Here is a 27,936-nt window from a genome sequence, read left to right as displayed (position 1 = left end):
AGCCCCACTCTGTGGATGCGCGCGGGGAAGTCAAACACACACAGACGCCCATAGTAAGTCTTTGGTAGGCGTGGCCATCCTTGTCATTTGTCTCTTCTTTTCCCCGGTGCGTTAGAGGGTTCCAAGGGATGGCGCTTCGTTCCTCCAGCTTGACGTATGTACTCCGCCACCTTTCTATCTTTCTCTATCTATCCCTTATCCCTATCCCTTTATTTCTGTCCTACTCCTACTCTTACTTTTACTCCTCTTCTTCAAAAACGGAGAGTACTTTTACCGAAGCGAGGAGAGCGTGTTGCTTCGTTTCCGGATATGTTTATGCGTTTGTTGTCCACCAATAAGAGAGAAAGAAGTGCCTTTTTGATATTATTATCCTTGAGAGCGTATGTCATCAATTCGCTTATTTCTTCTTCTTTTCTTTTCTTTTCTTTTTTTATCATTGTATCTTATGTTTATATACCTACCCGTTGTAAATTGGGGTATTTCACATCATGACATGGGAGAGATCTAATCTTGGGTTCGAAAAGATAGTTCTGATACTTTGATCGGTAATAAAAAAATATCAATTGAAGTGATTCATGTGTCATAAGATTGTCTTCAAGATGATCATTTCTTTTAAAAGTATAAAGAATGAACACAAGTGAGAAAGACAAGATACGTATATAAGTAAGTAAGTAAGTAAGTAAGTAAGTAAGTAAGTAAGTAAGTAAGTAAGTAGGTACTACGTACGTCATTGACAAGCTAACCGATAACTTTCCAAGTTCACGGTGGTCGTCCTCAAGAGAAAGGACAGAAAATCTAAAGAAGAATAAGATGTAGAAGAGGACAAGTAGTAGTATACGTAGCATGTAGAAAGTAGTAATGTAGTAGAAGAAGAAGAAGAAGAAGAAGAAGAAGCCGCACGCGTGCGTCAGACGCGTGGAGAGAAGTCGCGGTACATCTCGCTCGCGCGAGTTAGATTAGAGTTTGAGGTGGGGGTGTTTCGGAGGTGGGGCAATAGGGGTTTCAAATATGTTTATAGTGGGGATAGACAAGAAGGAGAGAGAAAGAGAGAGAGAGAGAGAGAGAGAGAGAGAGAGAGAGGGGGAAAAAGAAGGAACGTGGCGCTGCTGAGCGAGATAGGGGTAGACAAGAGGTGGGGTGGGGGTTGGTGTCCATTCGTTTGGTGGAGGGGAGTAAGAGCGAGCGAGCCAGGGAGAGGCGCAGTCAGACAGTCAGGCAGGCCGCCCGGCAAGCAAGGAAGGCAGGCAGGCAGGCAGGCAAGCAGGCAGGCAAGCAGGCAGGCAGGCAGGCAGGCAGGCTGGCAGGCAGGCAGGTAGTGCAGCACAGAGCCAAGACCACTAGATCCGTTCGGCTTTAGGACTTAGAGACTTAAGCCGGCAGGCAGTCCGAAAGGCTCAACCGGCTAAGCCTCGCGGACCCACCTACCTACCTACGGACCTACGGACCTACCTACGACGACGCGGACACTACACGTTCCATCTACTACGAAAACCCCGGGTATACTATCGCGACACTAGCTACGGTGTCCTTCCTCTTTCTTTCCTTCCTTCCTTCCTTCCTTCCTTCCTTCCTTTTTTCTTTCCTTTCCTTTCCTTACTTCTTTCCTCTCTACTCCTTTACTTCCTTTCTTTCTTTCTATCTCTTTCCTTATTTTTTTTCTTACATTCCAATATCTCTACCAAATCTACAAACTCTCCTATCTATTCCTTTTTCTTCTATTATTCTTCTTCATCATGGAGTAGAGACGAAAAATTGTACGTTCAGTTTTTGATACATCCATCTACTCTAGTGTTAGTTCATAGTTTCTTGATTTACCTAATTTTTCTTCCTTATCAATTCAACCTATATCATTTATCTTTGACACATGTTCATTCCTTCTTTTTCATCTTCTTCTTCTTCTTCTTCTTCTTGTAAATACCAACTTACGTAACGCGCGTAACGCGGGTGCTTGTTATCCGAGATCTTGAGGAAGATATATCATGGTGATCGTTTAAAGGAATAGAGTGAGTTGTTGAGTATATTATGATGGTGCTCGTGAGATAAAGATATACCAAGAATAACAAGAAGAGAGACTAGATTTCATTTGGTGTATCCATCTGCTTATGAAGATCCTACTTGGAAATTCTACAAGAAAAGATTTCAGATATTAAACTGACTGGATAAATAATCCAGTTATTCATTAGCATTCTTTTATCTGATTACATCGAATAAAGGAAGACCCAAAGAAAATAATCAAATAAGACAAATCGAACACAGCAAAACTTGAATTCATCATCATCATCATCATCATCATCATTATCCGTCGGCCGTCGGTGCAGGAGACTTCAATAACTCCGTTGGTGTTAATCTCATCTAGAAAATGAGTCTATAGTTTTGAAAGTTTAGTGCCGTCGGTGAATCCAAGAAGGATTCATTCAATTTCCAAATTGAAAAGAATTAAGAAAAGGAAGTGGAAAGTATAGTAGAAGACGAAAAGAGAAATACATCTCGTCCTAACGGCGAGATTAAAGTCAAAGTTACTTGGCCGCATAAAGTCGGCCCAATTACTCTTGGCGAAAGTTGCTGAAAAGGGCCAACACGACGTTAACCTTCTACAGTATGGAGCGCGGGGGCGGAGGCGGGGGGAGCCTCGAGCTCGCCGGCGGAGGTGGCGGAGGAGGCGGAGGAGGCGCCGGAAACGCGGAACTCTGCCTCCAAGATCTCGTCACCAACAACACTAGTCTATCCGTTCAACATCATCAGCACGCTGCTGCGGCAGCATCCATGGCTGGACTCCACGGTGATCATCTTCAAGGTAGCATGCATCATCACGACATTCATGGTAATTCGCATCATGATGCTACCACTATGCTACACAATTCTAGTCATCAGTTGCATCACGAACCGTTGGAGAAACTTAAACGTGGTGAGTCGTTAACAGTATTACAGTATATCTTTTCTTGTTTAAAGGGGGTCAGAGAGAGGTAAAATCTGTGTATAAATCTTTTAATCCGTTTATATATATATATATAAATACAAAGGGGGTTTTTTTTTTTGTTAAACAATATTCTAGACAAATTGACAAACACTGCGATTGCACGCATAACGTTTCAATAACGAGCGCTACTTTGTTCACGAGAAATTTCAAAGAGTTGTTTTAATTTTAGGGCTAATTCTATTTATCTATCTATGTCTCTTCTTAATTATGCTTATACGATGTGTGCTTTGGGAAGAAGGGGTAAAGGTCGTTTGAACAAGTTTGTCGTTTCTCATCGAAGTGACAGATTGTCAGAGGCCGTGTTAAAGATAACGAGAGATAATCCAGATAAGATATTTTTATTTTAATACGACGCCTTTTTTTTCTTTTCTTTTTTTTTTTCTTTGCTTATTTCTAAGATCTTTTGTTCTTACTTCCGTATCGCGAATTTTCTAGGTTTTTATTTATCTGACTATCTGTCAATCGAAATTGATACGATTTAATTCATTTATTATACCTTTTTGGACAAAAAATGTATATCTCTGAAACATATCTCTTCAATTGTAAACGATTGTTTTTCAAATAAAAAAAAATCTTTGACACGATGAATAAAGTCATTGTTCAATCGGTTGAGGTCTTAATTATCGATTAAAGTCGTTAATCATCGTGTTTTTTGTATCCATCGAATTAACCAAATATCGAATCGATCTTCTTCTATAAACGTCCGTCACATTTGCGCTTAAATTTTGTTATTCTCGATGTTATCAAACGTCACGTTTATTCGTATTCGTACCGATAAGTAGCCGTCGCTGTTCGTTTCCCGGATCATCGCGAAATACCTTTACTTTCTTGCTGACTCAGCAAATTTTTCCCATTCAATTTTCAACTAATTCGGGGGAGAGGAAATTCGAGGTTTCATGTTTTGGTGTAATTCAACACAATTTGATTGAATTTAATAATAATGAGATTTTGAAAGTGTGTTCTATTCTTGGAACAAACTTAGTTATACATGTTTTTAATTAAAAAGATACGATATTTAATTCGATTACAAATAAAGTATTCGAACTTTCGAATTTTAAATTGTACTCAAGTGATATCTAAACGAGACCGTGATAAGTAAAAATAAGTAATATCACCAACGATACATATTATTCTCTTCTTTTCGACTCGACACATTCGAAGATGGTTATCAGGCGACGATTACAAACTGACTGAACTACAAACAGAGATAATATGAATATGTTTTTGATTGTTAAAATAGATTGTAGTTTTTCCATCACTTTTGCGAGGACAAAATATTCAAGTAAAACTAAAAAAAAAAAAAGAAATAGATGCAAAGAAAAATCATGAACAGCTAATTAATACTTTAATCAGTTTATTTGTCAAGGACGATTTAAAATCTAATCAAAATCACGAAATTTAGTTATCTTGACGTTAATTTCACACTTTTACTTGTTTCATTGTTGTTTTACTAGTTACTAGTTAGGTACTCTTACTTCTATACACGCATACTTAACACTCGTCTCATCTTCTTCTTCTTTGTGTTAGACGAAGGTGAAGTTTTTCGTGAGATAAAACAACGTCGTAGGCCTTGCGTTGCCTTGTCTTTTTTCACTCTTGTCAGGTTCGAGACGACGGAGACCAACGATGAGATAAAAATTTTCGTACGAATAGCACCACACGATAAGGAAGCTACCACACCCATCGTGTGTGTTATTTCACAAACTGGAGATACCAACTTGAAGATAATCAAAAAAAGGGGTCAATTTTGTTGGCCAACTTACTGTTCGAGAAAGAAACATTTTCAAAAAGGGTCTATCGAATTTGTTAATCTGTTTCTTATAATTAGTTTCGATCGTTGATATCAAAGTCGCAGGTTGTCTCGGTATCCTTTTGGGTTATATATTTACTCTGAACAAAAAATTCTTCGATCTTATTGAGAAGCACAGTTAGTCAGGAACGAAGACGATTTCAGCAGTAGCGCCACCACCTGTTTTGTGATTCATTAACTCACCGGCTTATCGGGATAAGGCAGACTTATCCTGGGGCTCGAACCCGACACTGCGGCTAAAGCCGATCTTATTCCAATGGCATCCCACCTATCCCCGTTTCAGTTTCAGCTTTCGAGGAAGACCTCCGGACCTCCTCCTCCCCCCCCCCCCACCTCCACGCCTCTCTCTCTCTCTCTCTCTCTCACCATCTACACCTTTTTTTACTAACAACTTCTTCAAACCGCAGATCTTACATCGTTTCAACTTACCGCCGGCAAAATCAACAAACTCTTTCCTTCTCTACACTTGTTCACGTAATTATTTTCTTCTTGAAAAATAAAATAAAAAGAAAGAAAGAAAGAAACGATTGATCATCGTTAACTGATGTGATACGAAAATCCGATCGGCAGATTGAACCCTTTTCTTTGTGAAATCCGTTGAGGAAATACGTTTGGTGAATGCCAGTAGCAATATTTTGTCAACAGGCTGGCATACGGTATCTAAGGGTCTTCGATCAGAAGGAAGAGGAAAAGAGAGAGAACCCCGTTGTCATTAACTACCCCTTTATTGTATATAACGCTCTTGGCGCCTTGCGATCGGTCGGCAGATGCGCCAAAGTCAACCCTTGGTTGGTCCAGACTAATGGTGTTGACAAATTGCTTGGCTAGCCGCATTCCAGATCCCTTGGGACGGGGATAGTATTTTCCTACCACTAAACTTACAACTTCTTCTATGGTGGCCTATTAGTCCAATCGAATCTTTTCACTACTGACAATTCATTTCTCATTAGAAAAATCGAAAAATTCAAACGTATCTCGAAAATTACCTTATCGGATATTTTTCTTAAAACTAAAGCTGTTGTTGCTATTAAACAAAACAAAAAACAGAAATATCACATCCACTCACAATGTTTTTCTTTTCATTTCTCTTATTGCTGGAAAGAATATCGCCGTTATAGAAATGACAACGTTCTATTCACCCCTGTACGGCGTAATTTCGCGTTCACGAGTTTTTCTTGTTTTTTTTTTCTTTTTTTTTTTTTACTCCTTAGAATGCTCTACAGCTACTGTGGTAAATGTATTTAACATGAAGAGACCCGACGCGATTTTTCTGAGACTCGATTTTCTCGATCACCGAGCCCCGATCGAGTTGGCTCTTCTAACACACGTGCTCCTCTTCTTTTCTACCGCACCACCATGCTGGGATCAACATAGAAATGAACTGATTTCCTTCCCATTATCTCAGCTGCCGGTCCGATCTGTGTTACTCCTCTTCCTCTTCTTCCTCCTCGTCCTTCTTCTCTTCTCTTTTCTTCTCTTTTTTATTCTCCCTTGTCTTTACCTCACTAACGCAATTTTGTGTACTCAGTTGTGGGTTCTTTTTACGTGAGATCCGGTAGTACTATTTTTTCTTATTCTAAGTGTGAGAATTTAACAAATCCAAAAGACATAAAGAAAAGGTAACAAAAAAAGAGTAAAAGAAGAAATTAAAAAAAAAAAATAGAAGTACGTGAGAGTTTGTATTTTCTTTACGGGCACTAACAGCTTCCTGTCTCTTGGAATTTGTTGTTCTTTTATTTCGTAAGAAATATTTTTCCCCTTCTTACTATTTAGTCATTTATTTCAGTGGTCGAATGAAATGTTTAAAAAAATATTCATCTTAAATAGCGATAACTTCTTGCATTTTTATTGAATAGTAGGTCCTAATGTGTGAAGATATTCTTTGAACTTTGATGGAAAAATAGTATGAAGATTCGTCATAAATAAAATATTCTTTTTCAAACGTTATGGAAAGAGTATAGAATAGAACATAGTAGCGCCGGACTGTCTGGGGTTTTCAAAACTCGCAGAATGCACCCCGCAGACTTGTCTAAAATATCCTTGTCAATGGTGTAAAAGGGAAAAGGAATGGTAGAGAGAGAGAGAGAGAGAAAGGCAAGGGGCGCTTTCTTCCTTCTCGTATTACTTATCGTTTCCATGTGAAGAACCCCATCTTGTTCCTAGCGTCAAGTTGAAACTAAACAAATTGCTTGACAAGTTTTAACGAGCCATATCCGACCAATAGCATTTTTAAATTCTCCCGATGGGCTTATCTACATTCACTCACACACCACACACAAACATATGAACGAATAGTATAAATAAAATGAAGTAAATACAAATAAAGATAAATTTTAAAAAAGAAAAAAAATTGGTACTACTTGAAGTTTTTATTACTAATTAGAAAAAATAATCAATACAAATGAACAGATATTTATATGTATATCAATATAAAAATATGTAACGTATATATATATATATATATATTTATTAAAATAAGGACTGTATTGTAATTATCTATGTACATTGTGAAATATGAAGAGACAAAGGGCTAATATTTAAGAAATTTATTATTCTTAATTATATAGCAATAAAAAGAAATAAAACATAAAGAAAATAATTATGTAGGTGATATGATTGTTTGTAGGATATTTCACGTTTTTGTAGAAATGTGAAATAGAATACCTTTTTAGCTTTAGAAAGTTTTCGTGTATCAGAGGTCCTAGACACAATCGTGACGTTTAGCTTTACTAATAAACGACTTCCTAAGGAAGCCAAGGATTAGAAGATTAGACTGTACGAGCAGCAACCGCGGTAGTTTCGAATTTTCTCGCAGGTGCTCCTGAATACAGTGCTCGTACTTTAAACTTCCCACTTACCCCACCCAACTCCCTCGTCGTCTTCTTCTTCTTTTTCTTCTTCTTCTTCTTCTTCTTCTTCTTCTTCCTCCTCTTTATCTTCTTTTTCGTCTTAGGGGAAGGGAACTGTGTTCGCTTTTAATAATTATTGGCTCCACGGCTGTGATCGTCCATCATCTGAGAAAAGTCCTGGAAAAAGGCAGGGCATACGTGACACACTTTGCCTCTGTTACGACCCTTACAGTGGATACGTGTTCGTACTAGGGTAAAACATGTTGAATACTGATCAGACATCTTTTTCTTTTTTCCTTTTCCTTACAACATAGAATTCTTTGAAGAGAATTATTTCCAATAATTTCCAATGGTTAAAATTAGCGTTTATATTGTATGTAAGTAAATGCATACAACAAATCTGGATACTTGAATTAATATTAAAATATTTAATATTGGATACACCTTCTATCACAATTTAAACAATAATAAAATATATTTATCTTACTTGAACATGGTTTAACTTGGCTTTTGCTTGTTTTATTATTTATTGTTCTTTTTTATTTGCAAATATTGTGTCTTATTCGAGAATTGCTAGAAAAATGTCGGAGTCATTGAACCGTTAGTAAAATTTCTAATCATTTTTTTTTCTTCCCCCGGTGCAGAACACAACAACGATAAAGACATTCGCAAGAGTTATGGGAATTTTGCAGGGATAAGAATTTGTTCGAGTGACTAATTTCGTGCGAGCTTTGCCGTAGGAACGCAGCTGCTTGATATGGATATTTTAGCGACCCCTTGCTAACCCTCTTCTTTTTCTTCTTCTTCAAGCCACGGTCCACTAAACACCCACAAATATATACTCATATACTTTCATACCACGTGTAACTTTATTCATGATCGTGTATTATCTTCTCATTGGGCAGTCAACGATTATTAAAATGACTTTAATACTTAGTCGATATTAGAAAATTAGTGTCAGGAAGACACATACATCACTTTTTGTTATACTTTGTACAATTAACCATTTAATATATTATTTCTAAATGTTACTTATGGTTAGTATATATTCATTACTATTGTACATAATTCTCGTTTAATTGGTACGTAACAATGTAAATATTTCCTACTGTTTCTTAGCTTATATTTCAGTATAATATAAGTATAAATATATAGTATAACTAAAACTATATAATTATTAATATATATATATAGTTTAGTGATATGAATTAACAAAATGTAAAGAAAGAAAGAAAGAAAGAAAGGAAAAAAGAAGAGGATAATCGGTAGCAAGTAAAAGTCACTCGATCGGTAGGCAAGAACCGATGATGGGGACTAAATAGGAACGGGTAGGGAACCGAAAGAGAAAGAAAAAGAGAAAGAAAAAGAGAAAGAAAAAGAGAAAGAAAAAGAGAAAGAGATAGAGAGAGATGGAAGCTTGGTTCACTCGCGGTGCACAGCCGCACCGTAAAATCCGTGCGGATTAGCGTAGCCACTAATATATCCAGCGAGAGTGTAAAAACGCGCCGAAGCAGCTGAGATATTTGTCCGTCTCCTTTCAAGTATCTACATACGTGTCTGTGTGTGTGTTTATACGTTCAAGCAAGTTGGTGAATAAGTGAGTGAGTGAGTGAGTGAGTGAGAAAGAAAGATAGAGAAACGGTTTGTCTTTGGCATAAAATAAACCGAAGAGCCTGACTAAAAGTAATAAATTTGTGAATTACAACCTGTCCTTCGGTCGGTCGGTCTGTCTGTCTGTCTGTCTGTCTGTCTGTCTGTTTGTCTCTCTTTTCACTCTTTCATTCCCTTTCATTTTCATTTTCTTTTTCTTTTCTTTATTTATCATCCTTCTTGCTCGAACGACGATCCCAATCTTCTTCCTTCCTTCTGCCAATGTATGTGTGTACGCGCTTTCATGATACCTTCCTTCGAAAAAAACACATGTGCGAAGAAATGCAACGAGACACCACCACTCCTCCTTGTGGAAATCCTACGTGAGAAAAGGACTATTCTAACCAAACCAAATTTTTTCCTTTCCTTTCCTTTCCTTTCCTTTCCTTTCCTTTTCATGGTTTTATTTTTATTTTTTTTTTTCGAGCCAAACTCTCAAAAATCGTACAATAAAGGCACATGCAACCTTAAATTTTATAACACACATGGGTTGGTTAAAAAGTTATGAAGCAATTTTTGTCGGTCTAACCTTATGTTTGTTGGGGTTAACAATTTTTCAACTCACCCTCATGTCTTCCACTTTGTCATTTTTCACATTCAAAAATATCTACAAAACTAAAATGTTTCATATATTAGATTCATGTAGGAACTATTAAATTGTATAAAATATTATCTTCTAATTGAAGAATAAAATACTTTTTAATACCATATAGAAAATTAAAATATCACAAATAAGATTCATTCGTGGATCCTTAAATTTGTTAATATTTTATCATTTGCATTATCTTTTTCGTCCTATGAACAAAAAAATAAATATACCTATACAATTTCTTTCCAAGAAAAATATGATTTCGCAATAATTTGATATATTCCTTGCTTTTTTTCTTTTCTTTTTTTTTCCTTTTTTTTTTTTAATCTTTATTCAAATCAGACAAAAATTTCATATTGTTGCGATAAGAAAAATAAAACTTTGTATTCTCATATTTACGCATTTTCGAATTTGTACATGCATTTATTCGATTCCATTATATTGTATTTCTTTTTTACATGTTGACAATTACAATCAATCCGATATCAGAAATAAATGATTGTATCTAACAAGTTAAGATAAACGATATTCGAATTCGATGATATCTTCTATTCTGTCGCGACATTGGCTATTTCGGTGACTTTTGCATTCCCACGTTCTCCTTTGTTGTTACAACAATCTCACTGGTTCGAACTTACGCAGGAGGGTAGTAGGAGGGAAGGACAAGGAGGGAAGGACAAGGAGGGAAGGACAAGGAGGGGTGACACTATGCACCCTAATAAATTTTCCTACTACGAGAAGGAAACCTACTGCGAGGTGGCTCGCACGGAATAGCTTCGCACGGAATAGCTTCGCACGGAATAGCTTCGCACGGATCACCATGCTAGATTATGCGCGATTAACTCTAATCTTAAAATAATATACAAGCCTTTGAAATAGAGTAAGATAGTCGGGATTTCTATGTTCTGTTAGTTTTATACTTCGTCAAAACAATACGTTTTGACGTAAGATTTTCGTTTAAGGAAATCAACAAGAACCAAAAATTATTTACGTTATTGGCTTATATTATTTTCTTATCTAGAAAAACATTTGTTTTTTTATTTATTAATTAATCTTCTATTAGCAATAATGATCAATAAATTAGTTTTACACTCAGTATCGGTCGCGCGTATTATGGTTTTATGAGACACCGGTTAAGAATTTAAAGGGGGGGGCCTTATCTGTGGTGTTGAATTCTGTGTTCTGTATTTATATTTCATATGTTGACATACAACGTCAACTGCGTCGTCACGCCTGCAATCTAGGGTCCCTAGATGTGGGAATGAAATTTAATTTTCGACTTTTGTTACTATCAAAATCAATTTATACCATAATCATTTGTTTTACTCGTGTTTACAGTTTCGGTTTGTATTTTTTTTTTTTCTTGAAATCATTTTTCTTCTCTTTTTACTTTTTTGTTTTTTTTTGTTTGTTTTCTATTATTTATTTTTCTTTTCTATTAAAGAGACAAAATGTTGAAAAACATGTAACGCGTGGTGAACATTATTGATTTAGATACTAGATACTTTGAAAGTAAATATAAAATATAGAAAAGAAATAATAAGAAAATGGACAAACTAGTTGGACATTTTACATGGTATTCTTGTCAGATAAATCGGTTAAGGTTATACCTTTGAGAAAACGTGAATCTTCTTTGTCGGATAACATCAAGAAAGATGACGTGTCCTCCTTTATACTCTTAGAGTCGTTCTTACAAACAAGCCGACAATGTAACATCTTGTAATATACATGTCGTTCAACATAATCGATCTGTTTGTGTTAAACTGTTTGAAATCCTAAGATCGGGGATCTAAATCGTCCTATTCATATTTGCGGAATGATAGTGAAACTTGTACATCTTTCATACAACTTTATTTGATGTATTTATATTTTCCTTCTTTTTTATTATTCCAAATATGAGATTATTTATATTGATTTTCGAAGAGAGAGAGAGAGAGAGAGAGAGAGAGAGAGATTAAGCGTGGGAAAGAGAAGAGAAATGGTTAATAAATACAACTCTTTATATATATGTTATATATTTTATTTTTTGTATTTAATAAAAGAGATTATTCAAAGAAATGTTAACAAAGTCCATTGACATTTGTTCTCCGGTTAGAATATTTTTTCCTTTTTCTTTAGTATGATAAATAAAAAAGGACGATAAGAATAAACAACTTTATTATTCGTATAAAAAATATAAATGAAAATTGTATTCGAAGGAAAAGATTATAAATTCGATTGAATGATAATCCAGTCGAAAATATATTTTTCCAACTAAAAATAATGAACTTGTTCCATCTTAGTCTAAATACGTTCTCGTTAGGTATGATGAAAGAAAGTAAAAAAGGAAAGGAAAAAGGAAAGGAAAAAAGAAAAGGAAAAAGAAAAGGAAAAAAAGGGAGAATGAGTTGGCGGTATCGAGGAAGAATGACATGAGCGTCTTCGAGCGGTCGGCTAAATGTCGTAGCAATAAATCAGAACGAGTTATGCGCCGACTAATTGTGAACCGCGTCCCTCCTCTTTGCCGCCCCCGTGGAGACCAAATATAACTAAACGGAGGGAAACTAAACGAGCGGGACGATTAACTTCTCAAGCAGCTTGTGCTTGGATACTTGTGACAGTCCTACTATCTCTTTCTCTCTTATTCTGTGTTTTCCTTGTAATATCACGCTCGGCCCAGACCAACCCGGGCCAGGCCCTATTCTCGACCCCAAAACAGCCACAGAAACAGAAAAATATCTTTTATTTTCTTCTAACAACCTTACCCCCTACCATCTATTTCTCTCTCTCTCTCTCTCTCTCTCTCTCTCTCTCTCTCTCTCTCTTATGCCGAGAAGTAGATAAATAATCGAGGTGTACCTCGCTTGGATCGTAATTTTCAAATGTCTCTCGTCCAATCTGTGATTCCGCATTAAACGTTTCGTTTTTCAGTCTCTCTCTCTCTCTCTCTCTCTCTCTCTCTCTCTCTCTCTGTTTCTCTCAAGAGCAATCAAAGAAATTTATTATTTTATTGCAAATTGACATTTTCTTTTAGCGTTATAACATACAAGTATTAGTGCTAAATAGTTTTCATTTGTATATCATCGAAAATGTGTGCAGAGTGGGGAGAATGTATGAATGTAAATATGTTGGTTTTGCTTTTATATTCATTTTTATTGTTAGGATTGAAAAAAGAAAAAAAAAAAAGAAAAGGAAGAACAAGAAGAAGACTTTGCAAGAAATTGTTAATTATAAATTTCAGTATGGGCTCAAAGCGATTTCCGAGACGAAACGAACGGTGGCTTGGCAAGGCTCGATTCAACGGGTCATGGGGCACATACACCGGGTGGAAGCAATCCTGGTACACCTGGTGTCACTTCGACGATGACACAGTCAGCAGGATTTTCAACGGCTCAACCAAGATCACGCACAAATACCACGCATAGGCCGAACATACAAAAAGGTTTGTTTTAGTTAACTCTTGATGATCCTTGTCTGTTTTCTTCATGATCCCCTGTGGTTTTCGAATAAAACATGAAACAGAATTTAAGTTATAAAGATCTAGACAATTATTTGTTCTGACGATTGTAACGTGATTGTACAATCTTAGGAGGATGAACCGTTTTGGTGTACTCTCTCGTCATTTTCAATCTTAGAGAAGTTTGGTAAAAAAAGGACGACTGAATTGGAAGATCAGTCTTCACTTCTTCTCTTTCTACTTTTCTTCAAGAATCTCAAGCTCGTGTTCGTTTGCACGTTTGTTCGGCACTTAGCCGATTCTCTCTCTCTCTTTCTTTCATTCTCTATCTCTAGCCATCCTTTTAAATCCCAGCAAATTGAAATATCCCTCAGAGCCTTGTGAGGGACTTTCCACAGCTTTCTCTCTTACTCTTACTCTTACTATTTCTCTTTCTCTTCCTCTTGCTGGTTAACAACAAGGACAGATCTCTCACTTTGCTCTTTATAATCCCGAGGACCAACTCTTCTTTGAGTCCAGCACGTTCCGGAGAAAGAGAAGGGAAGAGGTGAAGAAGCTTACCAAACGCATTCTCTTTTTCCAAGTTACAGTTTTTCTTCAAGATAGACAATGAAAGAGAGAGAGAAAAAGATGAAACTTACTCGTAACTCTTCAACGTCATGATTTATTTTATTCTTCTTATTTTCATCATATTATTTTATCAAAAATATAGGGTGCTATTTAAACAAAATAAGGAAAGCCTTAAAAAACATTAAAAAAGAAAAAAATTCGTTTTAACTTTTTTTTATTGGATATTATTTTTATTTATTGTATAGCTAATCAAAACGGAAACTAGTTATAGTGTATAACACCGCAGCACTAACACTTACTCTGTGTTTGACGAATATACTCGTGATCGGCCGATTTGTGCAATGCACAGTACTTTCAAAGCGCAAACAGCGCCACAATTAACTGGTTAATAATCGATTAATTTATCATTCGTTAAAATATCAGTCAAGTTTGAGTTAACAGTTTTAAAGAGGAAGAAAAGTAGCGCATCTTTCGATTACTCGTTGAAAGATAGTTAACGTGCACTGATAGCGGTACTCTTTGAGATGGGAACTAATCGATCACGTGCCTGTCAATTCGAGCAAGGAAGTTTAGTTGGAAGTTTGGAGGAAAGTTCGAGGGAATGGAATACCCTCACCTGTCACTGTCGCAATCATGACACACACTCTCACATACACACATATGTAAAGAGGGGCCACCTTTTCTTCTTTCTAATGTGAAGGTATCATACTGTCGAGGTAGAGATTACCGGTCAGACGATCGACGTGATCTATGATCGTTACTTAGACCCTACCCGCAGACCTTATCTTATTGTAAGATCGTATTATTTTTCTTTTACCCTCTTTTCTGCTAAATTCGTTGCTGGTATTTTAAGGAAATTCTTCATTCTTTTCAGTGAAATCGAATAATATTTCAACAAAATTAATCAAAAATTATGAAATAAATACTATATTGGTAAGGTAGAGTTATTGTATAGTTTGTTCACAATTATTTGATTGCGTGTATGTATCATTTATTCGAATGATAACCCTTTACATGAATTTCTTTTATTATAGGTTTTATTAACTTTATATTAACAAACATGAAAACGTGTTAATATTAAAAGAATATGAAGCCAGAACACTTTCAGGTATTGGAACAATAGAAGTTAAACACGAGTTGGGTGCCGGTGGTGGTGTCGTATCTCCCGATGGTGTTGTTGGCGTCAACGACACGGATGACAAGGACGGTAAAAAGAACAAACGGCAAAGGCGACAAAGGACACACTTCACATCTCAACAACTTCAGGACTTGGAGGCCACGTTTATGAGAAACCGATATCCGGATATGTCCATGAGGGAAGAAATTGCGTTGTGGACGCACTTGACGGAAGCTCGAGTCAGGGTAAGCCCGATGATCTTCAAACACGAATTCTTTTCTCATAATCGAACTATCGCATCACGATTTCGATCGTCAGTTACCTAACATGTATACCTACATGTGTAGTATGCATGTGTAGTATGCATGTGTAATACAAAACGATAAGATCTTTATTTGATTTCGTGGAATCCCGATTATGTTATCGCGATACACACACACACACACACACACACTCACACAGCGAGTACTTATTAATCCTGGAAAAAAAAATAAATTAACAGCTCGAGTACTTCCTGAATATTTTATTCTTTTTCTAATGATGACCTTCAGTGAGTCTATTAATTCTATAACTCATTGTCAGAATAAAAGCTGAAAGCATCGTGTGGGTTCAGGAATAAGGGTCCAACATGGAACGGTACAATGGGTTGCATTGAGGCGTGAAGTAGTCAGTCGCAGTATCGATTACAACAACAACAACAGGGGAACATTTTTCTGAGTTTTACGAATGCCACATTAGGAAGAGGCCCTCTAAGCAACCAGAATGTGGTTTTCTTTTTTTTTTTTAGGAAAAAGATAGAAAAAGCGAGGTCTCTTGTTGTGTAAGGGTTGTTAGTAGTAGCTTGAAGAAAAAGAAGAAGAATAAGAGTCGGTGTTGCCGGTCACGTGTGTTACGGGAGGTGGACGACGTTGAGACGAAAGGAGAGTAGCTGGGGGGATAGGATGGGGGGATAGGATGGGGGGATAGGATGGGTTTGCGCGAGCCACGAGGGAGGCTTTGCACGAGTAAGCCCTCGTGGATTTATAGAAGCACACATAGCATGGTACGGTGTTCCCGCCAGAGTCCTCCACACGGTATATACCAAAATGCTGCAGCAGATCCCAGGAGCGTGCACTGTGTGGCATCGCTCGTTCGCAAACTGTAACGCCGCCGGGACGTTTCTCATTCTGAAAGCTTCATATCCTACCTTTCCTCTCTTACTCGCTGCAAAAGCAAGATTCTTGCTATCTTCTACATAACGCATATACATACACACACACAAACGTATATGTATAGAAAGCTTTATAGGATGATATCCCTATCCATTTAGAAATTGAAAAATTCTTTTCAGTTCATAAGACATTATAGTTGTAAATCATAGTTTGGTAAATGTTGAATTATTTGTCAAATATATATTTCTCATGTATGAATTTGTATTTATATTCTTGAAGTATTTGTATGAAAGCACGTATCGCTGTAAGAGTCGTCGTCAGCCATCTTAGTTGGTCTCTCCCTTGGCCAATCCCTCGAGTGGTTAGGTCGAATCAGAAGAGAGAGAACGTGGGTGTGGAATCCATAAGCGGATGAGAAATCCATCTAGCGAAAAAAAAGAGGGAGCCGAGAGGCATGCCAACGGAAGAGAGAAGGACAGGTTTCTGTGGTGGTACTGCTACTGCTGAGCTAGGTACAGTTATCTACAAAGAGGCAGGCGTATGTTTCGGTCGGTGGCAGCAGAGCGCGGCTGTCCGAGATAATCCGCCGGTGATTAAGACCATAAATCCATCGGCGGATTAGTATAGTTGCACCGCACACTAGCACGAGTTCGTCTGCTGCTGCTGCTGCTGCAATTGCAGTAGATGTGTAGCTGTGTACAGCGCAGCTTCCACAGGCTGGACGTTGCAACAACAACTATCCAAATACACTCATACTAATTCCCTTTATATACGTGTTATGTGCATGTGTACAGTATTTGCGTCAGATACACATAACACAAAGCACCTGATACTTGTACCTGTAGGCTATACGAGTATAGGTTAGGTGAGTGAGAGAGATAGATAAAGGTAGAAACAGAGCTTACACGCCATAGGAATGGGAAATGGGACGGCACGGAATATAGGTGGACGCACTAACCGGTATGAGAGTGAGGATTACCGAGTGTCATCCGTATTCGGCCGGGTTAGCGGCTGTCAGCGGCCAATGCCGCCATCGCTATATATCAATTATTACCTTTGCCATCGCGTAGCCTCTTCTCGCACGCTCTGCGGTATGCCTCGGCTCGATCGTCGATTTCCATTGACCATGCAAACGCAATCTACGCGAGCACTACTGCGAGCGGCTACTTCACAATCCTCGGGGATTCCCGTTGATCGGCACCAACTGCTTACTCAGTCGATAAGCGCAAGCACGTTCAACAGATTTGAGGTTGATAATTATTATAGTAAAATCTGATTATTTCAAATATAATCTTGCGATATGATATATTTCATAATTTAGAACAAACAAGTAACAACGACAACAGCAACAACAAACAAATCAATCATTTTCTTTTTCTGATATACTTTCCCCGAAAGAATTTTTATTGCGGAAATGTCGAAAAAACAGGAGATTTCCGATCTGACGGGAGTACCAGGAGGTTGTAAATTTTGGTGGAAGTTAATACCGGCCGCTCCGTGAGCGCGAAGTGGAAAACGTCGAAGGGCGAGCGTAGCTAAAGCGACGTATTCCAACGGTGGATTAGTGGGATCGAATATTAACTCTCTCTCTCTCTCTCTCTCTCTCTCTCTCTCTCTCTCTCATTTCTAAATAAACAATTTCAATCATTGTTTTCGTTAATGATCGTAAAGAAAAAATCTTTGGTTATATCATTATTCTAATTAATCGATGAACAATCTTATACTCATTTCAACGAGAGAAACAATAAATATTTTTGTCGGATAAGCAAACATATACATATACATATATTTGAAATATGGTTACTCATATCACTTACAGTTACAAAGCTAATATAATCGCAAATATTTAAGATCGATCGATCAATCCAACTTCCGTCGATTAATATTTCGTAGATTCGATCATTCCTCACGGTCAATGATCTTTTTTTTTGTCTTTCGATAAAATTGGAACTTTTCTTTGAATTTTTCACAGTCGAACCTAAAATTAATGGTCAAAAGTCACACGTAAATACGTACACGTATATATACTTTCCGATGATCGATAGGATCTTTAACGAGCCGTGACTATTCGTAAATGACGAGGAAACGAAGAAATAACTTGAGAGAGGAAGAAAGAGAGTTAGAGAGAGTTAGAGAGAGTTAGAGAGTGAGTGTGAGAGAGAGAGAGAGAGAGAGAGAGAGAGAGAGAGAGAGTATTAAAAATCACGTTTTCCGCTTGAGCTCATAATCTCGTATAATCTTTTGCAAAGTTGTTAATACTCGCGGCTTACGGGTGTTAATTTAATATCCATACAGGTACGCCAACATTGAATATCCGAATCCCAGTGGCTGCGGGCTGTACGGGCCACTAGCACAGCGATAAAAAAATCCATAAAACTGGTCGTGCGCGCGAGCGCGCAGGGAGAGAGTGAGTGAGTGAGTGAGTGAATGAGAGAGAGAAAAAGAGTACTGTATTCTCCTCTTCCTCTTCCTCTTCCTCTTCCTCCTCCTCCTCCATCTCCTATTTCTCCTACTCTTCCTCGGTCTCATATGCCGTTCGTAACGTTCAACGTCCTCCACCACCACCACCACCACCACCCCCACAGTCACCCTTTAATACACGTTCGATCGTATTCCTCCTCTTCCTCCTCTTCCTCCTCTTCTTCCTCTTCTCGCGGGTTTCCCACGATTCGAGTTCAATTCTTTCTTTGTTTTTTTTCTTTTTTATTGTTTTTTTTTCCTACTCTCAGAGATCGATTTTTCCTCACCTTTTTCCTTTAACCGTTCAAATCCTCCGATGGTTCTCGTGGACAGTTCGTCATCTGCATTGTTATATACGATGTTATCAGACGCTCGGACAATTTGACTGGCGAATGATTACTCAAAGAGTCGTTAGGGATATTTTGTATGTACAATGAGAAATCGATTTCTATCGACAAACAATTTTATTTGAGTTAATTTGAAGAAAAGGAAGCTTGTCCCAAACGATTGCAAACACACAGAAATTTATTGATATTTTCTTCATTACTTATTTTCTTTTTTATTTTTTTTAAGTGTTAAGATTTAATATACTCACGTTTCGAAGTAGAAGATTTCGTTTTCTAAAAACCCTACAATAGGTCCTAGGATATAGAGGAGGGAGGGTTCCTTTTCTCAATTACGTGAAAATGCTTTCAAGCCGTTTACCCAGTCTCCTTTTCCCCTATAAGAAAATAGTTTTGACTCGTTTGGACTACTTCCAAAACGTATTGTATTGTGTATAAGTATGTGTGTATGTGTGTGTATATAGTAAAAAAAAAAAAAAAAAAAAAAAAAAAAGAGGAAATAGAGTCATACATCTAGAAACATTTTGCGCTTTACTTTAAAAACATATCAGATGAAGTTATCATCCTCTTGCAGAGGAGTCTATCTTGGGAAGATACTTTGGAAGAAATGACCGTAATACGTCGTATTGTCCGAATGCACTCTAACCGGCCATTTTCCCAGCACGTGACGAATTTTCTTTCGTATCCACTCTCGATTCCTCTTTTATCTTTTCTTTTTCTTCCTTTCTTTCTTTCCTGCTTTATTCGTATGCATCCGAGTTTGCGCCATTTTACATTCGTACCAATGCGATATACGGAACTCTTGCTTCAACCCCACAACCAAACCAGTAACCCATCATCCCACCAACCAACCAACCAACCAACCAACCAACCAGACATGGACTATTCTCGCTGATCCATCTAAACGTTATAGTAAGATTTATGGAGACTCTACCTGAATGGCTGAAGACCAAGAACTCTGTTTTGAAGATCGTAAGAGAGACCAAATTTAGGGATGTTTTCACGTAAGAATATTAAAGAGTTTCTCTACTGTTTCGACATTTTTGTTTTCTTCTTTGTACACTTGAGACATTTATTCGAGTGGTTGGATAACAATATGTAGATTGGATTATTCTTATGTTAGATATTGATATTATCTTTTCATCTATTCCGTTTAACTTGATTTGGTTGTAAAATCTTTTGTTTTCTTTTTCATTAAGTTTTTTTTTGTCTTGTTCTCGTGTTTGAAAGATTAATTAGATCGTTTAATTTTATATACTTAATTGGAAAATTTGTTAGAGATTAAAAAAGAAAAAAAGAAAAGATCGATAAGTATGGAAATAAGTGTCAGTTGAAATTGTACAGGAATAGTTTAAAAGCTACGTCAAGAACTCCACTTATTCTGGATAAAACGAGAAGAGGAAGAAAATCCTCAGGAAGCCCCGGCAAAATCCGCGGCCATCCTTCACGGAATTTGTTTTTAATGATGCTTACGAGCTTTTCAGTCTGTAAAGGAACATTCTTGGATCTTTCTGCTAACAGATCTTTCGACGATTTTTTATTTTTCACTCGACACAAATTTTTCTACTTTTTAACCAACGATCGATGATTTATTATTTAACAAAATACAATAATAATCGCCTAAACAAAATATCATACTCACAGATTTATGTGAAATTCAATTTCAAAACACAAAAAAAAGACCAAAAAAAGACCAAAAGAAGACCAAAAAAAATGGAATCCTTGGAAATCCCTAAAATATCCTCGAGGACAGTTTCACCAAATTTATTTTTAATGAAGTAGCATAACGCGGGATTCTCTCTGTACTATACTTTTTCGGTACAAAATTATCTTCTCAAAATATTGAACCCCCATCCCCCTTTCCCCGTCTTCCTAATCCTCTCTTTTAGGTTATTTTCAAAAAATATACATACAGGAACGAAACTGATATATTTTCTAAAAGAAATGTCGTTACCATGGAGAAAAACACGTGCACACAAATGCACGTATAAAAGAGACTTATCACGTATATGTATATTCATACACCTCTCTCTCTCTCTCTCTCTCTCTTCTCTTTTGTATATATATGTGTATGTGCGTGCTTGCGCGTAGATCTAGAGTTTGTGGTGTGCGCATACGTCGCTAGAGATGGAGGGATGGTGGATAATATAATGATGGCGTCGCTCGACGAGGAGGGGCGGGGCTACGAGGGGATCAATATTATCCTCCTCCTCCTCCTCCACCTCCTCCATCTCCTCTTTCTCCTCCTCATCCTGTTTCTCTCTCTTTCTACATCCAGCAGGAGCAGCAGTCGTCCCTTCCTTTTCCCCTCCAACCACCGTTCTCGACTTCACCCTCCAATCTTCTCTCTTCTTCTTTCATTCTCTCTCTCTCTCTCTCTCTCTCTCTCTCTCTTCATGTCTTACGATACGAACTGACAGCCTCTCTCTCTCCTTCTCTCTTTCTATTTCATACGTCTGCGTCTCAATACGCGTCTCATGATATCCTCCGGGGCCAGGCAACTAAGTTTGCTTGACGTTGAGAAAACATTCGTATCTTCAAAACTCTAATTGAATCTTCTCGTGTTTATAGATCATAATTATTATTATTTAATGATTTGTTTTATTTATACAGGTATATCTTGATCAATGGAATAATAATTTGTTCGATGATTCTTAAACATTGTATTCCTTTGTTTTTGTTTTTTTTTCATAGTTTTGATTCAATTGATTCATATGATCAAGTTTATAGATCCTAAAATAATTAATATTTCATAATTTTCTTTAATTCATCCAGGTAAATTTGAATCGGATAAATGTTTTGTTAGTAAGAATTATTATTGGGTATTTTTCGTTAGAATTTGGTGATAAACAGACACTAGTTTTCATAGACCTAGGTACGTACATGCATACCTCTAGATACATATATCAAAGAACAGTGAAGCCATTTAGATAGTATTTTGAGTACGCACGTAGCAGAAGTTATAAACGTTTGTTAATCCGTGTCCGATGGTGGTGCGTTAATAGCGGAATACGCGTGACCGCGAAGTGCGGCCGAACAAATCATTGTTATCCGATCGTTCTCGGGCATTTCGATGCTGTTAAGTCACCCGGATTACAATGGCTCGTGAGAGCACCGAATATCCGATCGTTTCTCTTTCTCTCTATGTATGCCTAGGTAAGTTCGTTTATGTGCGCAGGTATAAACTCGTGTACGCGTGAACACATGACATATTTTTCTAACTTTATGACCGTACATAAAGTTAGAAAAAGAATATCACAAGGAGGAGGAGAAGAAGAAGAAGAAGAAGAAGAAGAAGAAAAAACAAAAAAAAACAAGGCTAGGATAATGTCGATCGTTCAGGGGTTGGTTGGTTGGTTGGTGGGCAACAGTACTGGCCTAGATGAAGAGGAGAGAGGAAACTGGCATGGGGACAGGGGGTGATTGATGAGACACCCTCCGGTCACGGTCTCATTACATTTATATAAGCTTTCGTAGATTGAGCCGTGCGCGCAGAAGCTTACACGGTGTGCTATGGTGTGGTATGGTGTGGCGAGGGGTCGTGATTTGATGAGGTTTTATTGCTCACATGACGTGACCGGGGGCCATTGTTCGTTGTGTGTTGGTACCCCGACTGGAAAACATTTGATTCGATTTATCGCATCTACCGAATAGACCAATTGCTCTAAACTATTCTAAAGTAATCCTCTTATTATTAAATTCCAGTATCATCCAACTGTTTGACTTTATTCGTTTATTTAATTGATTTTATTTAGCATGCCATATTACTTGGCATATTATTACGATATTATTAAAGTTCATTACCAATTGGATTTGGTAGAAAGGTTAAAGTCATCTTAACACGGGACACTTAACTCTCTAGTCTAGTCCTGAGCTCGTACCCAAGATCCGAAAGTTCATTCATCAAGTTTATGACCAACGGATCGAGCAAACGGGATCGTTCCCGTCGCCTCGTGCCGAGATTTTGCGATGCTGTTAAAGTTTATGGGCGCGGCCTTGTTGCCTTCTTGTTCAGTTTCTCCTTCGCCTTCGCCTTCGCCTTCGCCTTCGCCTTTGCCTTCGCCTTTGCCTTTGCCTTCGCCTTCGCCTTCGGAGTTTATTGATTCTCGAGCCGCGGCTTCTTTCCTCCACCGTAGTACCATTCTGTCCTATCGAGTTTACTCCCTCTCGGCTTACCGTCGTCGGCCCAGTCGTCGCTCCCACCCGTCACACCTACGCCCTTGTTTCACAAAACTCAATGGCGTTCCTTGTTCCTTCTTCGCCAAAGAAAATCTCTCTTCTATACTATTCGTGTAGAATACTTTTCCGAAAATAACTACATCAACAAAATGAAACATCAAGGGAAATCAAAGAATGGGATAAAGTTAATCGTTCAAATCATTCTAACGGGAATAGAAGAGACTGATTTAAAAGGATAAAGAAAAAAAGAACAAAAACAAAAACTATAGAATAATATCGTAAGAGCAACCATATTTGGAAATAATCGCAATGACATTATTCTTCATTTAGTTGCCCTTCCCTTTTTCTACTTTCAATGACTCGTTGCGGTTCTTAGCGTTTCCACGGTACGATCGTTGTGCTCATCCATCTTACCAAGGAGTTCTCTTCCCAAAAGCCTCTATATTCTTTTCTCTCTCCCTCTCTCTCTCTGTTTCTTTTCCTTGATCTTATTCTGTGACGGAACCCTCCGTGTGCCGTTACATTTACCCGGTACTTGCCTTACAGTTACGCGAGAGCGACGTGTATCTAAGCGCAACCAGCCGTATAATTGTTAGGGAGAAGGTCGAACTGCCAACTGAGAGAAACAGAGAGAGAGAGAGAGAGAGAGAAAGAGAAAAAACAGAGGGATGGGAAAAAAGGAGGGTGGAAACGGCTGACGAGAAAGCTCGGTATCGAACGTAGGAATAAGAGAGGAACCGACTTGAATTAACGCCATCATATTTCAGGATGGAGGAGCCTCGTACACAGGCTTTCCGTTGCCATTTGTCTCGAGACACGCTCATCTGTGTGCCAGTTTGCACGAGTATCTCTCTTACTCTCTTTTTGCTTGCTTGCTTGCTTGCTTACTTGCTTGGTTGTTTGCTTGCTTGCTTGCTAGCTACCTACATGAGTAATATCAGAAACGAACGAGTCTCCGGTAAATCTGGCGAAAAGAAGAAACAACTATGGGGATCCCCCGAAACTTCGGTCTCTCCCTTTTACCTTACATCTCGATATATGAGGGACATTCGTTAACGAGAAATCTTGAAAGAGTAAAAAGAGGGAATCGTATTTACGTGGCTTTGAAGAAGTCGATTAGGGTTTTACTAACTTCTTTAAGAAAGTTTTGTCTACAGAAGTTATAGGGTACATTATAACTATATATATATATAATAATAATTTGTGACAGATATTACAGGAAGATATATTTATTTGTTCCCAGGTGTGGTTTAAGAACAGGCGAGCAAAATGGAGAAAGAAGGAAAGGAACGCTTTGAATGCAGCAGCTGCAGCCGCTGATTTTGGGAAATCAGGTTTCAGTACGGCCAGTTTGAATGGATTTATCGGACAACCCTTTCCAGATCCGGACACTCTTTATAGTTCGTATAGCACTTACAACAACTGGGCGGCTAAGGTACCGTCGCCTCTAAGTAGTAAAACGTTTCCATGGGTGAATACTTTGAGCTCGGTGGTACCAACCGCTTCTCATCATCATCATCACGCTCAAGTTAGTCCCGTGAATTGTTTCAACGCGTCAACCTCGGTAGCCGGAAGTCATGTAAGCGGCATGTCGGTATCCGTCGGTCAAGCCGCTACCTCGATGTTACCTGGAATGAGTTCGGGATTGGGGGTAGCTGGTTCTCCTGTAGCAGCATCGAGCGCCGCGTGTCCTTACGCGGCTCCAGCAGCACCGCATCATCCCTACGGTCCACCGGTTTATACGCCCCATCATAGAACGGCCGCACCACCAGAAACGTGCACGGTAATGACGTCTAGCAGCATCGCTTCTTTACGATTGAAGGCTAAACAACACAGCAGCGGTTACGGTGGTTCCACTGGTGGATCATTTGGTGCTGGTGGTGGTAGTGGTGGTGGTGGTGGTGGTGGTGGTGGTGGTGGTACGAGCGGTGCAACTACCGGTAGCATAAGTCCAGTGAGTTCAAGGGCGTCCTCAGTCGGTGGTAGTCTCAGTGCCTGTCAATATGCTTTGACGAGCGGCGGTGGAGGCGCCGGCGGCGCTGGCGGGGCGAATCCTCATTCGCCAGGTGGACCCGAGGCTCACGCGACCGCGAGAGCCCAGGTCTGAGGCGAAGCGGGGGCTACATCTAGCCCCCATCATCACGGTGTACCTTCAAATTCCGGCAATGGCATTGGTGGTGGTAGCGCGGCAGCGGCAGCGGCCGCGGCGGCCGCAGCTGCTGCCGTTGCGGCGGCCAATCAAGTAGTCCTTACTGGTGTTAATTCTCAACAACAGACTACTGACAATCACTTAAGATCGCAGGAGTGACCCAGGCCTAGGTCCGCCGCTTCGCCGACTTTATCGTCGACGCCCTCTTCGACCACCTCCCACCCACATTACCTCATTTATGACGAAGACGGGACCACGGCGGACCAGAAAATAGAAGAGGAACGAACGGCTGTTAACCTCGAGAGTGGCACAGCTCTTCAAAATGAACAGCAAATCGTTTCGAGCACAGCTGGGATTGGCGTTGGTGTTGGCGTTGGTGTTGGCATAGGTGGATCCGCTAATGCTACTACGGCCGCTGCTACCGGATTGGCCGGCTATTGGCAACACGCAACTTCGGCTACGAGTTATTGGCCATCGTTATTCGACTGTTGGACCACACCACCAATTTCTTCCAGTTCTCAGAGTCTTTCTCTGCCTCGTGACGATAATTAATTAATAATGAAATTTCACACCAGACTATATCCTACCGAATTACGATTCACCTAGTGGCTCACCTACTAGACCTCATCGATGATTACTCCCCTTCCCCTTCTGGTAAATGCATCTTGTATCAGTGATTTTCATATTATTATCTTTTTTGAGGGATTTGAAGGACCAACCTATACGTGCAATATTCCACATTTGAGTGTTTTTTTTCTTCTTTTTTTTTTTTCATTTTCTTTCCTTTTTTTTGTTTCTACACTTTTGGTTAGGAATACGGTGGTTAACGAACGGTGAATCAGTGAGACCTTATTACTCGTCATTCCTCGTTAACCGTTCAACGATCGGTTGCATTGTGTGACAAATTAAATAAACAAATTTCAATGAAATTCTGTACAGATAATCTTTCGTGCGTGAAAAATCCTTGGACAATTTGTCAGTCTCTTTGTCGTTAGCAAAATTAACTCTTACGTGATTTAGTCGAGAATACATGAAAAAGAAAAAGAACAAGAACAAGAAAAAAAAAAAACACTTGGAAAGTTGGAAATACTCTTGAAACGACTTTATCGATCGAGTAAGACCGATGTGCTGGTATATCGTGACGGATAACGAGGATCACTCTAATAAGACGAGCTTACCTAACTCATTATTCTTTGTAGATATATGTATAGTAGACGCTGTCTTCAAATGCAAAGCCTAAGTGTATACTAAATTCGTGTATATCGTAAATAAAACGACTACGACTACGCAAATTATGACGATGACGATTGGACGAATACGATTATTATGATAACCAATAATGATAAACTAAAATAGAAATAAAAGCGAACGAACGAACGATTCAAAATAATGGAAATGAATTTTTTGTTCGACGGTCGCGTCTTGCTTTGTACAGTGTATGAAGAAATTGAAGAAAGAAAAAGAAAGAGAGAGAGAGAGAGAGAGAGAGGAGAGAGAGAAAGAAAAAAAGGATTAATAATAATAATAACAATAATAATAATTATAATAATAATAATTATATTTAAAAAAAAATAATAATAATAATATTAATAATATTAATAATAAAGTATAAAAAGATAAAAGTTAATATAAAATAAAAGTAATAGTGAAATAAAAATGATAAAAAAAAGTATGATTATTGAAGGAATAAAATAAAATCACTACGTAGGCGTACTTTATAAATATTAAATTAACGTTTAATAAGTAAATTAATTACACGGAAGTGTGGGATGTCCAAAAGTTTTGTTCTTTTTATGTCTATAGACCATCGATATTCATTCGTTCGTCGAACGATATTTTTTTCGTTTTTATTTCCTTTACAAAATAATAATTATAATTATTAAATAATAAAAAAAAAATAAAAGAGAGAAAAGAGGATGAAAAAACCTGTGAAGGTGGTGCAATAAAATCGCGTATAAAAATAAAAAAGAGAAAAAGAAAAATAGAAAAGAAAAAGAAAAACATACGAGATTAGTGTTGTTGGAGAAATTATCTGATTTTTATTCGATCATGCGATACGATATATATATATTATACAAATAAATCATTTAAAAGGCTACACCAAAGACGTCCGCGCGAGTCTGTTTATATAGAATTACTAATATATATAAATATATAAATAAAAACGGAAATGTGAACAAGAGATTGAATGAATTAAAAGTTTTAAAAAATAATGAATAAAGAGAAAAAAAAAAATATATATATATATGCGTATATATATATATATGTATATGTTAACGAAAATGCAACGACGTCTAATGGAAAACACAAAAGAAACAAAGACAAAAATAATGAATCAATTGGAATTTGAAAAAGTCGACAAAGGAAGAAAGAATGAAATAAATCATGGTGTAGGGGGGGGCAGAAAGTGGGGAAAAAGCAAAATTGAAAAAAAATGAAAAAAAGTCATAGATCGAATATATAGGAAGATAATAAGGATTTTTAGAAATTAAGATACGGCCGTTATTTTGTATGAATCCCGGATGTCGTACAAACAATTTTCGTCGTAATAATAACACATATCCCAGTTTTATCGCGGTGAGATCGTTTCGTGATAAAGAAAGATTCACTGACACTGAGAGAGACAAAGAAATAGAATAAGGGAAAGAGAGAGAG

The 27,936-nt window shown here is 37.9% G+C and overlaps 2 protein-coding genes across 5 annotated transcripts; both read left to right on the top strand.

The window, feature by feature from the left end:
- The first annotated feature begins 1,182 nt into the window (after positions 1–1,182).
- Ptx1 (pituitary homeobox homolog Ptx1) lies at positions 1,183–25,442 on the top strand. 4 transcript variants are annotated; one of them, XM_089170674.1, is made up of 5 exons: positions 1,183–1,497; positions 2,598–2,905; positions 13,096–13,296; positions 14,990–15,243; positions 24,376–25,442. In XM_089170674.1, exons 2-5 carry the CDS (start codon positions 2,599–2,601, stop codon positions 25,237–25,239), a joined length of 1,626 nt encoding a protein of 541 aa, XP_089026800.1. In that variant the 5' UTR covers positions 1,183–1,497; position 2,598; the 3' UTR covers positions 25,240–25,442. The 4 variants fall into 4 exon arrangements, with proteins under 4 accessions (XP_089026800.1, XP_089026799.1, XP_015177702.2 ...); XM_089170673.1 differs by having other exon boundaries at positions 1,183–2,905; XM_015322216.2 differs by having other exon boundaries at positions 1,185–2,902.
- Positions 25,441–26,655, top strand: LOC149033128 (uncharacterized; the record flags this gene model as incomplete). Its single annotated transcript, XM_089170847.1, has 1 exon — positions 25,441–26,655. A coding segment is annotated over one exon (393 nt), but the record flags the coding sequence as incomplete, so codon positions are not given.
- Between the last annotated feature and the right edge of the window lie 1,281 nt (positions 26,656–27,936).

This window comes from Polistes dominula, unplaced genomic scaffold (genome assembly GCF_049000335.1).
Source record: "Polistes dominula isolate Pdom_NZ unplaced genomic scaffold, Pdom_raw_medaka contig_79, whole genome shotgun sequence".
Classification (NCBI taxonomy): Eukaryota; Metazoa; Arthropoda; class Insecta; order Hymenoptera; family Vespidae; genus Polistes; species Polistes dominula.
The sequence above is the reverse complement of the archived record's forward strand: the minus strand, read 5'-3'. Positions and strand labels throughout refer to the sequence as shown.

What these genes read in the sequence shown, in the direction of transcription:
- Ptx1 (XM_089170674.1), top strand. Translation starts at nt 2,599, where the DNA reads ATGGAGCGCGGGGGCGGAGGCGGGGGGAGCCTCGAGCTCGCCGGCGGA. An exon ending in GTTGGAGAAACTTAAACGTG is followed by an intron (nt 2,906 to 13,095) that starts GTGAGTCGTTAA and finishes TATAAATTTCAG; the next exon opens with TATGGGCTCAAAGCGATTTC. An exon ending in TGACGGAAGCTCGAGTCAGG is followed by an intron (nt 15,244 to 24,375) that starts GTAAGCCCGATG and finishes ATTTGTTCCCAG; the next exon opens with GTGTGGTTTAAGAACAGGCG.